Source organism: Pempheris klunzingeri, chromosome 15, assembly GCF_042242105.1.
Source record: "Pempheris klunzingeri isolate RE-2024b chromosome 15, fPemKlu1.hap1, whole genome shotgun sequence".
In the NCBI taxonomy this organism is placed as follows: domain Eukaryota; kingdom Metazoa; phylum Chordata; class Actinopteri; order Acropomatiformes; family Pempheridae; genus Pempheris; species Pempheris klunzingeri.
In genome coordinates, this window is record NC_092026.1 from 1,615,700 (window position 1) to 1,632,500 (window position 16,801).

At 47.8% G+C, this 16,801-nt stretch overlaps 1 protein-coding gene across 1 annotated transcript in view; it reads left to right on the plus strand.

The window, feature by feature from the left end:
- tmeff1a (transmembrane protein with EGF-like and two follistatin-like domains 1a) overlaps positions 1-16,801 on the plus strand; it is a 65,594-nt gene that overhangs the window by 37,742 nt on the left and 11,051 nt on the right. The window contains exons 4-6 of the mRNA XM_070844626.1: positions 7,691-7,720; positions 13,055-13,151; positions 13,816-13,964. Of these exons, the coding sequence (XP_070700727.1) occupies positions 7,691-7,720; positions 13,055-13,151; positions 13,816-13,964 (276 nt within the window). The remainder of the gene's footprint in view (positions 1-7,690; positions 7,721-13,054; positions 13,152-13,815; positions 13,965-16,801) is intronic.

Sequence of the window (16,801 nt, forward strand, 5' to 3'; positions counted from 1 at the left end):
TTAAACAAAACAAGCCTCTGATTCCTGAAGCAGTCAGATTATCCAGAATCACCTCCACCGTGACGGAGCGCCAGGAGTCTCACCTGAAAGTCTTCGAGCTTTTAGGCTCAGATTTAGGTTAGGTTAGGTTTAGGTCACCTCGCTGCAGGGACCGCCAGGTGTTCCCTGTGACATCACTGCTGGGCGTGGCTACAGGTGTTCCCTGTGACATCACTGCTGGGCGTGGCTGCAGGTTTGAAACTTTCTAGCAGAAAGAAGAACAGCTGTTCCGTTAGTCTTGACTCCACAACAACAGCTCTGGGCTTCTGTTTTAAAGCCTAAACTATGAACGCCGGCCTAAAGCTGCCTCACAGGACTTCCTCTCAAACCGCCTGCAGCAGCGCCGCTCTGCTTCTTTAACGTCTAGTCATCATCCATAAATCCTTTTGGGTAGAAAGATATAAATGTGCTTCTTAAGACTTCACATCTCACCTGAAAACCAGACTCTCCCTTCAGTCTTCTTCCTTCTCCGTCTCCATGGCAACAGTACACTTCCTGTTTGCTCCACCTGAAGCATGATGGGAACTCGAACCGAATCCATTTCAAATAGAAGACTGTGCTGTTGTGTCGCCCTGACGCTCTGCTCTGATATTTACTGTGTCCCCTGAGATGCCAGATGTGCAGTTAAATAGAAGAAAGGCTTCTATAAACGGTCTGTTTTCAGCTGTTGCACTGAACAGACAGCTTGATGATGGGAGTAATAATTCAGACTGTGCAGCCTCATTTCAGCTCAGTCAGGATCAGCTGATCGCTCTATAATGTGACTATAAGTGCCTCACTAATATTTTTAATTACACCCTCAAAGTCGGCCACGCTGCACTTCGCTGTCATTATTCTTTTAATTGACTGAACACCAAATGCTGAGCGCTCGCCCTCGATTTTTCCCCTGAACTCTGGAGGACGTCACCAGTCACATTGATTTCAGAGAACGAGCCGGTTAATCAACCACAGATCAATTTTAATTAGGAGCCGTGGATGAGGGCCGTTAAGATCCTCCTAAAGCTGAGTGCTTCCACAGCCGGAGGACGGGGACCTTCCAGGGGTCCTCCGGAGGTCCCAGAGGGGGCTGCAGCCAATGAAGGATTAGTTTGATTCTACTCAGTGAGTGTGTTTAATAAATCCTTCATCAACAGGGAGTCAGAGGCCTCAGCCTCATCAGCGCTTCAAGGACGGCCGAGACATTTCTGAACTCAACAGCTCAGGTGTTTCGTTTCCTTCAGTTAAGAAACGTTGCAAAAATTAAACCCATCAGCTGAAAACACAGAACTTTTATTACATCCCTTAATCTTCTCCTGCTTAGACTCATTCTTTACTTGTGCTCTTCAGCTTCTCTTCAGCTTCTCTTCACTTGGTGCAAACTACAGCTGCAGGCTGCAAAAACTAGTCACTCCAGAGCTCCAGAGCTCCAGTCAGCTTCAGCTAATGACACACGAGGCCTCACATGGCCTGGTCCTGTCCTGTTCCAGCTGTCGGCCACTCCGATCATCTGATCAGGGCCTGTAACCTGTTCTCCGGTCCTACCTTCAGCCTTCCCCCCCATCAGATCTGCTGAATCTGTGGTTTGCTGCTTAAACCTCACTCCTACAGTTCATCCTTTTTCTGAACCCTCTTTATTCTCCTTTGTCTTGTGCTTTAACTTTTCTCTGGTCTGTTTTTAGTTGTTTGTGTGCTTGTGTGTAGGGATGTTTTTAGACCTAATATGTTTGTCTTTTATCGTATTCAGCGTTTTTGAAGCTACAGATGTTTCCAGATCTCTCCCATGTGTTCACTGCAGGCTAATAAGTTAAATATGGGATGCTTTAATTTACTGACAGACCCTACAGGAGAGTCACAGTCACAGTGTGGGCAGATAGACATGTTCTCATGGCTGCAGCGGGACCTCAGTGACGTGATTACTGAAATGCCACCTAAGATGCCAAACACATGTGGTTCGCTGCATTGGGACAATTAGTACCACCCAGATCATTTCAAGATGCTTTCCTGTCATTTTCCAAACCTTTCTGGTGCTTTTCTTCTGCACCAAACTTGAACCATCTGACACCAGGTAAGGCTGAAACTGTTTCATCCACTAATCCAGAACAGGCTCCACTCTATCAGGTGCTGAACCTGCTGCAGGGACTGGATCCTGATCAGGCACCAGAGAGCATGAGAGAGGTCCGACAGTGACGGTATGATCTGGTCTCAGACTGGGAACAGCAGGTTTCTGCTCCTGAGCTGAAAACAGTGGAAGAACACTGTTGTCTGAAGCATCTCAGCATGTTTTCTCCTTCACTGGACGAGGTGTCCACACACTTTTGGCCGTTTAGTGTGAGCCGTGGAGCTCTCAGTCATGCAGTGTGTGGGGGGATGCTGCCATGAGTTTATTTCCTGAACACCCAGCAGACTCTGTGGACTCGGACGTGTCTGCAGGTCAGTCAGGGTTTATGTTCTCATCCCACTCTGGAGAAATGTGTTGGGGAAACTTACAGTAACGCCGCAGCAGCGCTGGAGGTGGTGGCGGTCAACTCCATCTGCAGGGGCAGTGGCCTGATTTCCCAGGAGGCTTCGCCCGGCGCTCTGCTCTTATTACCCGTTACACCGGGGATCCGGCGCTGCGATATGCCCTCCCCGTCCCTCGCCTCCCTTCTGTCCTTCTGCAATTTCCTCTCCCCGAGATTTATGCTTCCTGTAATTGGAGCGTTCGGCGGCTGCGATTCGAGGCGATGGCGCAAATCCTCGGCTGAGTTTTATTTCCCCGAGCAGGAGAGGAGGCGGACATGCAGCAATTCAGCTTGTTTCAGAGAGCAGAGACTCCCGGCTGGGGTCCGATCACAGGTCAGCGCTGGGTCTACGTCCAGAGCCAAAGGGTCTGACCCTCCACACCAGCCTCAGGCACACTTATTACTGCTGCTGTTGGCTTTTTGACTTTACTGACTGGCTGAAAGACAGAAGGGATGAGAGTGACGCCTGCAGCAGAAAGCAGAAGGATGTGACAAGAGCCTTTTCCTCCTTAACCTTGGACTTCCTCACCTCAACCTTTAATAACAGTCTGAGGCTTTTGGACAAGATTCTTCCTGCTTCCTGTTTCTGCTGTTAACAAACTGGGATGTTTCAGCTGGACGTGGTTTTACAGCGTGTGCTGTTCAGAGGGCAAGTGAAGACAGACATGAACGTCAGAAGTGGTGCTGTTATTGATTTTCTTTCATGTTTATGTCAGGATGAGTTATGAGATTATATTCCAGCTGTGATCCACTGCTGGGGCAGGAACCAGCCCTTCCACGGGCCTCAACGGCATCCAACGATCATTTGGCCCCAGCCAAGTGTTGTAGGAGAACCTACGGTGGCTGACGAGGAGTCACACTCCCTTTGCTTTTTCTTGTGCTATCTGATCTTCTATTTGCTTTCTTCTGTTTCACCTTCCAACCAGTGCAGAGGCCCTGTTTGTCCGTTCAGGGCTACTGTAGAAACATGGTGGACAAGGACCTGCTCCCTTCGTAGATATAATAAAACACATTGACGCACAGTTTCAGGTGATTATACACCACTGAAGACACACTGATGAGCATTATATTCCACTTCTGTCAGTAAATCCCCTGAAATCCTGCAGACTGCTCCTTTAAGTCACCAGATTAGGCTTGGAAGTCAGCTGTCACAAACATCATAGACACCAGAAACCTGTTTTTTTTCCGGCTCCATTCCTCCTGGAGAGTGTTGGTTCTGATCAGTGGACACGTGTGTTCATGTGAAGAAGACGGGGGGTGAAATAAGAGATAATTACAAAAGCCAACTGGAACTGAAATCGTCACAGTGCCTCTCCAGGTGTGAATAAGTAACCCACTGTTTGTCAGGGAGCTTCTAGCACCACCACAGCTCCGCCCAGTAAACTGTGTCCTGCATGCATATGTGAGTTTACAGTGACCAGGTGACTCAGAGCAGGTGAGTGACAGCAGCCGGACCTTCACCACAGAGCTCCACTAACAAATGGTAACTGGTCATTCCGACTGCTCAAAGCACTTCCTCATCACATCCTCATTCACCCAGTCACACTAAGTTGGAGGAAACTGTTCTGTCACACTCTGAATTTGTCGAACCATGTTGGCTGTGGAGCTGCTTCAGGAGCACGTTGGGGTTCAAGGACACTTCGACATGCTGACCCAGAGGAGCTGAGGATCGAACCAACCGGAACAGTAAAGACAGTCTGTAACATCAGAGAGGTGAGAGGTGAGGAAGTCCAGGGTTAAGGAGGAAAAGGCTTTTACCATCACATCCTCAGAGGGTCTGTAACGAAAGCTGCTCCCCGATGTCGTGTCTGTTAACCAGCTGGTCGGATTAAAACAACAGGCAGCAGGACTGAAACGCCAGCGTCAGCTCAGAGTTGGTGCTCACCGGGCTCACAGGGTGTTTGCTCACCAAACAGACGTCTGTCACGGTTCAGGGAAGTGAGAGTCTCAGTCCTCTGCTCTTCCTTCGGCTCAGTGCCTCTGAGCCTCACGCCGGTAACCAAGCGCTCAGACTGTGGGTGCACTTTCTCTGATGTTCGTGAGGACGTTCCTGCTCTCCACAGGATGAACCGTAAGAACTTCCCATCTTACGTCATCGTCAGGTCAAACTTGTGGCTCAGATCGTCGTCATATTCACCCAGAGGGATGATGGGATGGTTCAAACCACAGATTGTGCTTCTGTGTCTGCAGGAATCGGACACCTGGGTCTGATTATATGAGCCAGAATACAGTGCAGATGGATGGCATGTGGAGGAGGAAGAGTCACCGCAGTGCATTCTGGGTGTTGTAGGTTCTCTATCTTTTGGCCACAGCCCTTTTTCTGTTTTATCAGAAGAGCATGTTGGTGAAATACTTCTTTAAAGTTGCGACTAAACAAAAAGCGTCTTGACGACAGTGAACGTGTCCTTTGCTGCTTTCTCTCTCTTCTTTTGTCTTTCTTTCTCTTTCCAACCTTGAACCAAACAGAAAGTTGAACGTGGAGGTTTAGGTTTAGAAAGACGTGTTCTGTTGTAATGAATTAAATCCTTCAAAGATCAACGAGGTTTGGATGAGAAAGAAAGAAATAAATAAAGGCGGTCTTTATCTCGTCAAGGCTCATTTTACTGTTCATTATCTTTCACATCAGAGACATCAGGAAAAGCTTAGAAACATCAGAGCAGCTTCCACACGTGGGCTGCAGGAGCGGCAGTGGAAGCTTCATTAAACACGGGGTCAGCCATGTTTCATTTCCTCTGCAGGTTTATTGACTCTGCTGCTTCTGGCTCTACCAAACCTTCAGCTGCTGTGAAGTCTCAGTTTTTGCCCACAGGAGGATTTGCTGATTCGGAGCTGCATGCGGCCGCACAGTTAATGAACAGAACAGTTTGTTGTGGAGGCTCTCTGCTGCTTTATGCTAAAATATTCTCCCACGAAGATGCTTTTCCATCTGCAAAGCGCCGGTGAAAATGTGAGAGCAGCGCTGCTGCAGGTGTTTTCTGTTTAATTGCATTGATTCAGATGGATTCTGCTCTCTGTGTTCAAGCTGGTATTTAATTCATGAACTCTCTGAGGTTTATTGATCACACAGAGTTTGACAGCCTGTTTTTAGCAGCCTGGTGAAATGTGTAGATTCACTTTAAAGCTACAGCCCTCCCTCTCCTCCTTTGTTCTCCTCTTCATCCTGCCTTCTTTCCCACCTACTTTTCTAACGACCTTCATTTTTTCCGTCCTTCCTACCTCCACCCTTCTGCCTGCTCTCCTCCCCTCCACCTCCCTGCCATCGTTCCTTCTTTTGTACCTGTTTCTACCGTCTACTTCTTCCCATGTTCATTCCTTCCTTCCTAACGCCGTGCTCACACCATCACTGAGTCATTCTCAGTGGAAGTCGGCGACATGAAGCTACAAACTGACGGCCGACACATAACTTTATTCAGCGCTCCAGTGACACAGCTTGTGTTTCACCGTTTTTATTACCAACACCAACAAAAGCTGTTGCTGGAGGTGTAACGTACATTTTTAAACCACAAGTTGTCACACGTCGTGTGTCATTCAGCTAGTTACTGAATCATGTTTACTAGTTACTGAAGATAAGTGGAAGAAGCTCAGGACGACAGCCAGGTCAACGGACAGTGAACACAGCATTAGTCCTCTTCCTTCCTTCCTTCTTTCCTTCCTTCCTTCCTTCTGCATATTTCCTACCTCCCTTTCTAACCTCCTCGCCCCTCCTTCTTACACCTCCTTTACTTCCAGAGCTTTCAGAGGTGTTTGAGGGTGAAGAAGAAGAGTTTTTAACATTAAGTGTTTCCCCATCAGTAAATGAACGTCATCCACAACCAGGAGCCCTTTTCTCCTCTGGAAGAGCTGATAGCAGAGTCCCACCTGTTTGGTCAATAGCACACTGACAGAATCATTAATATCTGCGCTCACTCTTCGGCCATTTCTGCCTCCTTTTCCATGAAAAACAGTCTCATCATGACTTTGTAAGGAAGCTCAGTGTCTAAAGGTGAAATCTAATTGAACGAAGCAGCTGGTGTCCATTTCTTAATGCAGCAGCTCCGTGCCAGGAACTCCACACACAGCGTCCATTTCTTAATTCAAGGTTGCCGCGCCAAGATTTATACTGTCACAGTCCATTTCCTGATGGAGCTGCAGAGCCGAGCCGACTGTTCAGACCTGCGGCAGCACAAGACCGTCAGACTGACAACACCCAGTCCAACACGGTGGATCCCATCCATCACTGATATTTGCACTGTTTTGAAAGATGTTTGCTTTAAAGGAATAGTTCGACATTTTCCTTTTTCCAGGGACTGAGATGAGACGATCAGTAGCAGCTCCTTCCTGTGCGGCGACTGTGTGCAGCTTCCTGACGTCTGGTCGTCATGTGTTTGCCTCCGTCGTGCTTGTGCAGAAACCAAATAGCCCGTGCACTGGGCGGATGTATACTCATCATTAAATAGTTCCGGCAGTTACTGTTTTTTACTTTTATTTTTCTGTATGAATTTAAAAAAACCTAGATTACATCACAGATGTAGTGTGACACAAACATCCGTCCATCATCTATACTGCTGCAGCCAATCCCTGCTGATATTGGGCTAAAGGCAGTTTACACCCAGGACTGGTCACCAGCCAATCACAGGGCTGACACACAGAGACAGACAACCACTCACACCTGAGGACAAGTTAGAGCCACCAATTAACCTGTGAGTCTTTGGACTGTGGGAGGAAGGTGGCGAAAACCCACACAAGCACTGGGACAGCATGTAAACTCCACACGGAGAGGTTCAGAGCTCAGACACGGAGCCCTCGTGCCGCTAACCGCTGCACCGCCGCGCTGCCTGTCACATCGTCATGTACAACATGATTACATGTGAAACCTGGAGATGAAGATGGAACTGTTACAGCAGGGTGAACAGCAGGACGGAGCCGCTGACTGAAAAGAGAAGTCAGATGTTAAAGCTACAGCTGAGCGCCGGCGGGCTGAGGTCCAACTACTCTGTAGCAGAGCACACACACCTGCAGAGGTGTGATGTTCAGAGAGTCTCTTCTGTTCGGACCCAAACTAACGACGCTGCAGACATCATCATCATTTCTCCTGTAACAATGAATGAAACTAAGCCATTATGATGCTAAGTGCTTGCTAACAGTTGATGAGGAGAGAACTGACCGCTGTTGTGTCTCTTGTGTCGTTACAGATCCCGGATCCGGATCAGGAGACGGAGACGGTGAGTTTTGGTCTATTTGAATATTTAATTTCCTGCTCTGCTTTTGCTCCCAGTAAAGTCAAACACAAATCAATTACAGCTGAACCTTTATCTGCCTCCCACAAACAGTAACTGCTCCTATTGTGAGGAAACTAATCACTGCCGCGGCCGGATGGCACCTGAACGCAGCAGCGATTCAGGATCTTTTATTCTTCCTCTGTGTGTCTTTTTGTATCTCTGACCCCCCCACGTCCACCTCATTGAATATTAACTCCTCTGATAAAGGTTGTGTGGAGGTTTGCAGTCTCGGCATTAACTCCCCCCCGATGAACGGATTGGTGTCCTCTGTCTCGGGGGAGTCTCGCTGAAAGCCTCGCCGCTGCCAAATTTGGCAACAGAGACATTTTGTGACCATCTGTGAGCGCCGACCACAGTGTTTGTTGTTTAATATGGCTGCTGGGGGGGGGTTTAATTGGAGGGGGACCTCCGCAGAGAGAAGGTACCTCCCCCATCTGCATGTGGGCTGAGTGGACGAGCTGGTGATCCCCTGCAGGCGGTGGAGCCGTCCAGCCTCACACACAGATGATTAAACCTGCCTGCTCAGTAGCTCTCTGCTTCTCCGTACGTCTGTCGTTCTCCAAACATGACAATGACAGACCCTCCTCCACTGAGGGAGGGGGGATCACAGGCTTCTTACTGGGGCCTAGAAGCAGCTCCTCTGCAGCTCTGATGAGAGTTTAATATGAAATCTGCAGCACAAACCACTCTCCAAACAGACACATGAGGAAGTCTCTCAGTTCTTCTGAACAATTTATTTCTCCTATTGATGGAAAAACAGTGATTTACCATCTGTTGCACTTTTTCATTGTCAGAGCGACAGATTGGTTCACGTCAGTGGTGACGGTTTGGTTTGGTCCTGACAGTTATTGGCAAGTGACTGTTATGTGTGTGTCATAGTCTGTGTAAAGAAGCGTCCTCTGATTGGTCGGTATCAGTCTGTATAAAGAAGCGTCCACTGATTGGTCGGTATCAGTCTGTGTAAAGAAGCGTCCTCTGATTGGTCGGTATCAGTCTGTAAAGAAGCGTCCTCTGATTGGTCGGTATCAGTCTGTATAAAGAAGCGTCCTCTGATTGGTCGGTATCAGTCTGTATAAAGAAGTGTCCTCTGATTGGTCGGTATCAGTCTGTATAAAGAAGCGTCCTCTGATTGGTCGGTATCAGTCTGTATAAAGAAGCGTCCTCTGATTGGTCGGTATCAGTCTGTATAAAGAAGCGTCCTCTGATTGGTCGGTATCAGTCTGTATAAAGAAGCGTCCTCTGATTGGTCGGTATCAGTCTATAAAGAAGCGTCCTCTGATTGGTCGGTATCAGTCTGTATAAAGAAGCGTCCTCTGATTGGTCGGTATCAGTCTGTATAAAGAAGCGTCCTCTGATTGGTCGGTATCAGTCTGTAAAGAAGCGTCCTCTGATTGGTCGGTATCAGTCTGTATAAAGAAGTGTCCTCTGATTGGTCGGTATCAGTCTGTATAAAGAAGCGTCCTCTGATTGGTCGGTATCAGTCTGTATAAAGAAGTGTCCTCTGATTGGTCGGTATCAGTCTGTATAAAGAAGCGTCCTCTGATTGGTCGGTATCAGTCTGTAAAGAAGCGTCCTCTGATTGGTCGGTATCAGTCTGTATAAAGAAGCGTCCTCTGATTGGTCGGTATCAGTCTGTATAAAGAAGCATCCTCTGATTGGTCGGTATCAGTCTATAAAGAAGCGTCCTCTGATTGGTCGGTATCAGTCTGTATAAAGAAGCGTCCTCTGATTGGTCGGTATCAGTCTGTAAAGAAGCGTCCTCTGATTGGTCGGTATCAGTCTGTAAAGAAGCGTCCTCTGATTGGTCGGTATCAGTCTGTATCTTATTTTCCTGCTGAGTTTCTGCTCTCAGTCTCTAGTTCACAGTCTTCTTCAGCACAGCAGGATGTTCATTTAGTAAATTATGGTCCATTTAGAGGAGGGGGGGGGCTTTAGGGCGGGGCTACCTGCTCACTAACCAATCAGAGGAGGTCTTTGTAGAACAAACGTCACTATTCTGGCTCCAGAAACCCAAGATGGCGACGGCCATAAAGCCAAACTTGAGGCTTCAAAACGACGTCCACAAACCAGCCGTCACCGTGGCTACGCCCTCTTCTTTTCTACAGTCTGTGGTGTGTGTGTGTGTGTGCGCGCGCGCATCTTGTTCTCTGCTTGTTTCTCTTCACACACACACACACACACACACACACACATCCTTCCTGCTAAATGATAACTTATTAATCATGATAAACCTGTGCAGAGTCCTCTGTTCTTAGTGGATAAAGTAGGACTTCTCCGACTGTACTCAGGTCCTGACTTCTATAATCTAATATTCAGCTTGCGTACGATCTTGTTTTTAAAAGGTTTTGACTTTGCTGAATAACACTGCAGGAAGAGGAAGCTGAAATAAAGAGGTACAGTAGTGTGTGAGCTTTCAGCTCCGCTCTGCATCTGTGCTCATCTGATCTGATGCTTTAACCTTTTCAGTCGACACCTAATTAGCCCTCACCACCTCCCCTGTGTGTGTGTGTGTGTGTGTGTGTGTGTGTGTGTGTGTGTGTGTGTGTGTGTGTGTGTGTGTGTGTGCCTCACAGTAAATGATGTGATGATGAGCAGCAGAATAAAAACCTGGTTGTGGTTCATCAGTTTTGTGAAGCGAGCTCATCGTTCATGTGTTGTTTGGAATTTATACTCTGAATCATCATCATCATCATCATCAGGTAACAGCTTCCTCTCCGCTGAGGATGAAGTCATCCTGGAGTCAAACTGTGATGATGTCAGTGAAACAGGAATCTGACAGGATTCAGTTCTGTTTGTTGCTTTTGGAAGCAGCAGATGAAAAGAGACCCCCTCCATCAGAGTCAGCCGTCACATGACCGATATGAGATATTAGAGGTGAATGGATGAGCTGCTAACGAGCTGAGCTGACACACACACACACACACACACAGTGAGTCCTTTCACCTGGAGAACAGAAGCTTCTTTAGTGCTCCATCAGTTCACGCAGGTCTCATTCTTACCCAGACAGTATTTTCTCCCTGGGACACTGAGCCGCCAAAATACGAGCTAACGCCACCTTCGACCCCCCATCGGCTCCTCACAAATGAGGAGCTGTCGCCTTCGTTATAGTTTCATATTGTTTGGAGGGGGATGCTGCAGAGTGTGTGTGCAGCAGCAGCAGCAGCAGCGTCCCACTGACAGCACGGTGGAACAGAAACAAAGAAGCTCTCTGCTGCAGATCCTCGTCTATCGATCGGCAGCCTGTGAGCCCCGGCTGAGCTCTCCATGTTCAATACATCCACACACAGCAGGTCAATCTGTCAGCCAGCAGGCTCTCTAACACACACACACACACACACACACACACACACACTCTTCAGCGTCCATCCTCATGCCATTTTAATCATGTTGTCGCTCCTGAAGTCACATTTTTCTTACAGTAAGTGAGAAGAAACCTGCAGCAGAGTGAGTCCTGGATGTAGTTTAAGAACTGGGAGCTGGTGCAAACACCACCACAGTGTCATTTTACCGGCTTATCCAGCCCACTGAATATGCACAGCAGTGCTCATCCCATCATGCCTCTGGCCCAGCCGCCCCGCTCAGTGGCTCGTACCACAGCGGTGACGTCACTCAGCCGGAAAAAGAAACGAGGAGAGCGACTTCTCTGGGCTGAGGAGACGTTTGACAAAGATTACAGCTGCCAGCAGTTCTACACTCTGTTCTGAAGCACAGTCAGGGATTGTTTAGTGAACACAGTGCTGCACTTAAAACCCTCTGAAGTGTCTTCAGGATGCAGCTGGACGGCAGATTATCAGAAAACTGGTTCAGGACTTTCTGCTTTAAACCAGGATGTGATGGTTACCTGGTTACCTGGCTACCTGGTTACCTGGTTACCTGTGGATCCTGTGGATCCTGTGAAGCACCGTGTGTACAGAGCGATGGTCGGACCGTCTCTGCCTCCTCCTGCTGAACAAACACGATGCACTCACCTGTCCATGAACATACCTTAGTGTGGCTGGTTTCTCCGTCCAGTCTGCATGTAGGAGCACCTTTTCTTTCATCCCTTCCTTTTTGTTTGTGGCCTCGACATCAGAGCATCACTTCACTTTCACATGACGACAAAGTAAATCAGGTGTTTCAGAGGTGTTTGTTTCTTTCCTTTTCACTGCCCACTTCCTCTTCCCCTCCTCCCTCCCCTCTCTCCTGCTGCTCTTCATGGATCTGGTGTCACGTGATGATATTTGTTATTTACAGTCTGAGAGGATGTTGTTCTCCTGCAGTGGAGTCAGGATCTCACCCTGCCGCCTGATTTATGGAACATTTTTAGGAAAACAGCCTTTTTTTAGTGGGATTTTAAGGAGCTCAGGTGTAAGCTTTGCTGCTTCCACACGATGGTTATTCCATATTTCCTGTCATTTGCTGTGGATTAAGTCCTTGCCCCTTGATAGAGCTGAGCTTTTCCTCTATTACATTACAAAATTACACTTGATGAATCATGAAAATGGCTCCCTTGATGAAAGAAAGCCATGAATAATCCCCGCGGCTCCTTGATATTTGATGTTCCAGTTGTTACCGCCTCATCAGCTCTGAGCTCGCTCTCTGCTGGAGAATGGAGGCCGTCATGAGAGATGACATTAAACGCATCCCCTGTAATGATGATAATAATAATAATAATATCCTAAGATGATAATGCAGAGCTCGGCTTCCTTTTGGCCGATGAGCTTGGGGAGTCTCAGCTGTGTCTGATAGAAAAGTGTGTGAGCCGTGACGTGTGCCGATGGCACAGTGGTGTCGTCGGTGCTAACGGAGCGGCGGATGTGAGCTGGAGGTTGTTTTGGAAATGAATTCAAGAGAGAAAACAAACAACAATAATGGAAGCTGATCACGCCAGTCAAGGGTGGAGAGCCTCACCTTTGGTGAAGCAGATTTTAAAAGTCAGGGGAGGGGAGCCGTCCCAGCCAGAGAGAGACAGAAATGTCACTGCACAAGGTCTCTGCCTGCGTCTTCGCTTCGCTTCGGCCTCTGGAGACACATCAGTTAGGTCATGGCAGGCGGTCGGAACGCTTGAGAGGAACAGAAAGGATCAGACAGAAGGCCTGCTGACGTTTTTACTGAATGAATGTAGATTTATACATCATAAAGAGCTTCAAACAGTAGATGAGAGTATTCAGTTAATGGCTCTATAACACAGTGTGTATCAGGGAGGTCTGAGGAGCACCGACTGTAGCTGGTGTGCCCCCCCCCCTCCTCCAGGTTCAGACAGTCTGTATTTACTTCCTTGTCGGTCGTCCGTTACAGATGACGAAGGTTCAGCCTCTGACGTGGGGAAGAAGTTCACCAAATGCAGCACATGTAAATATGGAGCCGAGTGTGACGAGGACTCAGAGGACGTGTGGTGAGTAAAGTAACTAAGTACATGAACTACTCTAAGTACTCTAAGTACTCTAAGTACTCCAGGAACTACCAGTTGATCATTTAATTGATTCCTGATGATGGTCGGATCATTTTTACTGGTTGCAGCTTCTCATGTGTGATTTTCTGTTTTTCCTCTGAATGACTTCAATCTTCTAAATGTGTTTTTATTAATGTTCGGACTGCTGCTTGGACACAATGAGCTCTGTGACGACATCTCTCACTGTTTCTACAAACCAAACCATCAGTGGGCTGATGGAGGAGATAACCAGCAGATGAATCATCCGCTGCAGTCTGATACTAAATAGTTCAAAATGAGGATCAATAATCTACTGATGGAATAAAAAGTCACAGGAGACACTTTAACTTTACTTTAACACTTAAACCACAGTCTCCTCATGACCTTTATTGCAGTAATGTTTTCTCTGAATGAACACCCCCCCCACCAGGTGCCCGTACTCACACCTGACCTCTGACAGGTCACTTTACTGTCTGTAGGAGTGAATCTGTGAGTTACTCTGAAAAGATGAGTCCTGCTGTCAGCTGTGTCTCCTGTTCAAATGCACACAGCCTGTGGTGATGTGTCTCAGCCGATGAGGCGTTCAGGCTCCAAACGGCCCACCTGACACACGGCTCCTCTCCCCCAGGTGCATATGCAACATCGACTGCAGCGGGCACAATGAAAACCCCGTGTGCGCCACCGACGGGAACTCCTACAACAACCCCTGTCTGGTCCGAGAGGCGTCGTGCATGAAGCAGGAGCAGATCGACGTCAAACACCTGGGCAGGTGCCCCGGTAAGACCGACACACACACAGACAGGAGGGGGGGGGTCCAGCTCACTCCTCTCCTCATTCATTAGAGGTGAAACTGTGAGAAATGTTCCCTTCAGACTCAAACCACCACAGGACTGTGTTTTCATGTCAGTGAGCGACAGCAGAGAGTCAGAGCGTTGTATCTGTCAGCGTGTGGAGGAGGAACACTGGATCAGGACGCTGTTGATTCTCTGCTGTCTGCTTCCTCCTGCTTCAACATCTCTCATGTCCGGTAGAGTGTGTGTGTGTGTGTGTGTGTGTGTGTGTGTGTGTGTGTGTGTGTGTGTGTGTGTGTGTGTGTGTGTGTGTGTGTGTGTGTGTGTGTGTGTGTGTGTGTGTGTGTGTGTGTGTGTGTGTGTGTGTGTGTGTGTGTTCTTAACATCAGCAAACTCAGAAAGTTCAGATGGCAGAAGGTGGTTAATGAGTAAAATGATGAATCAGCTGCAGGGGAGCATGAACAGAGACGGACTGACCTCCTCCTCCTCCTCCTCCTCCATTATTAAACTCTACTCACTCTGAAAACAACCAAACAGCCAAAAGCTACAGTTTTTATGTACAAATCTCCAGAACAGACAAACCCTCTCTCTAAAAGCAGGCGGTGAGAGGGTCGCTCGTGGTTTTAGGATGTAGAAAGTCTAGATGTTGTTCAGTTTTCTCTGCTGTTGAAGCAGACTGACTGTTAGCAGCAGATAAAAAAGAATTACTGTGATCAGAATGTGAGCAGGTTCCTGCTTGTGTGTCCAGAGAACAGTAACATCCTCCACAAGAAGCAAAGTCTGCTTCAGACTCAACACGGCGGGAACATGGACCAGCGGGACGTTTGAATCATTTCCTTCTTCTTCTTTTGGGGCCAAAACTGTCTCAAATGCTGGCGACGATTTCCAGCGGCTCCAAACTGCAGTGTGTGTGTTCGTGGTGATGAAAGAGCATCAATCTGAAACGATCACTGAAGTGTTTTTGGTAGTTCTGTGGACGACAGTGCAGCTCTGAGGAACACACACACACACACACACACACACACACACACACACACACACACACACACTCGTTAGTCGACTCATTAGAAACATGCACACGGGATCTGCAGACTTGAGAAATACATCAAATGTCTGTGGTGTTGCAGCTCGAGGTGTGTGACCTCCAGCGTGGCGGCGTGTCTCCACACCCACAGTCTGTTCGGCTCGCGGTCACGCTGTTCACTGACGTGCATGAGCGATCGGGTGGAGGCAGAGGATTTAAAGCACGGCGTGCGGCGGCTGGCAGGAGGCGCCGCGTGAAGCTCGGGCACCGACAGAGGTGTTCGGCCAATGAGGGCGTTGGACTGAAGGATTTCATGACAGGAAATCAGGTTTTCGGCCCTCATGACCACGCTAGTGGTGTTACAGACAAATGAGAGCTTGTTTAAGCTTTTCTCTTCTGGGGGGTTTTAGTTTGTCGGCCTGTATTTGTCCACATAAACCAACCTGTGGGACCCTTGACATGTTCGCACTGTTATCCTGTTACTTTCTGTGGACCGTCTGGTTCCTGTGGATTCAGCTTTGGCCCTCTCCGCCCACGGCGCCGACCTTCGACCCCGAGCGGAGCGTGACTGAGCAGGAACCGGCCTCCTCGGCTCGTGTGCAGACAGATAAATCCCTCTATCGCTGCTTTATCGAATCCAAATGGGAAAATCCCATCATTCAGGCTCGTTTAGCCTCAGAAAATGGCCGCCGTGAGCTCAGTGAAAGATGACGGAGGCCCGTTCCTCACCAAGAGATATGTCCCTCATCCCTTTATTAGTTTTCCTTCGGTCCCTCTTTCTCACTTCTTCTGCGCTTTTACTTTTTTAAATGTGTGTTTCCTTCTTTCCTTTGGTCCTCCTTCTTTCCTTTCCTCGTTTCTTCTCTTTTCTCCTTTATTATTATTTCTTTTTCTGTCTTTCACTCTTCTGCCTTTTATTCTTTCCTTCCTACCTTTTTCCTTCAGCCTGTCTGGTCTTCATTGTTTCCTTCTTTTTACTCTTTACTTCTCCCTCCTTATTTCTTCCTTCCTTCCTTCCTTTATTCTTTTTGTCTTTGCCTTTGTTTTACTTTCCTCTTTTCTGTCGTTCTTTATTTCTCTCACCTCTTCTCGTCTTTCCTTTCGGTATTTCTCCCTCCTTATTTCCTACTTTTCTTGCTCTCTTACATCTCTCCCTCCATCCTTTCCCGTGTCTTTCTCTTTATTTCTACATCTGTCTGGATTCCTTCCTTTTGTCTGGAGCTGATCTGAAAGCAGAAGAACTTTTCTGTCCTCTGAGAAAACTAACGTTCAGACTTCCCTCCTCAGTCACTCTCTCCTCCTCCCTGTTTCCTTCCTCCACCTGCAGCAGTATTATTTGAGCGCTGCAGACGGAGATCATTTTTCCACATTAACTTGCTGATGCGGTGAGATGCAGGATTGATGTTGTTTCGCCGTCGGTGAACGCTGCTGACTGCACAACTGTGACGGCTTCATCGCAGCCATAAATCAGCCTAATTATTGAATCGGTGTCAGACAAATTAATGTGTCTAATCGCCAATGTTTTCAATTAACCCACAAACCAAGCATACAGTTTGTTTCCACGGGAGCTGAGCTTTGATTCCACAAGGCATTAATTCTCACCTTGTTCCACGTCCGCTTCTAATGCGAGAAAAAAGAAGTATTTGATCCAGACAGACCGCTGGTTCACATGTCTGTGGTGTAAATACAGGCTTCACGTCGACGCCACAAAATCTGTCAGAAATCAGGTTTACAGATTCTCAAACAGGTTTATTACCAAGTAGGTGTTCACATACACATGCATACATCATGTTGGCTAT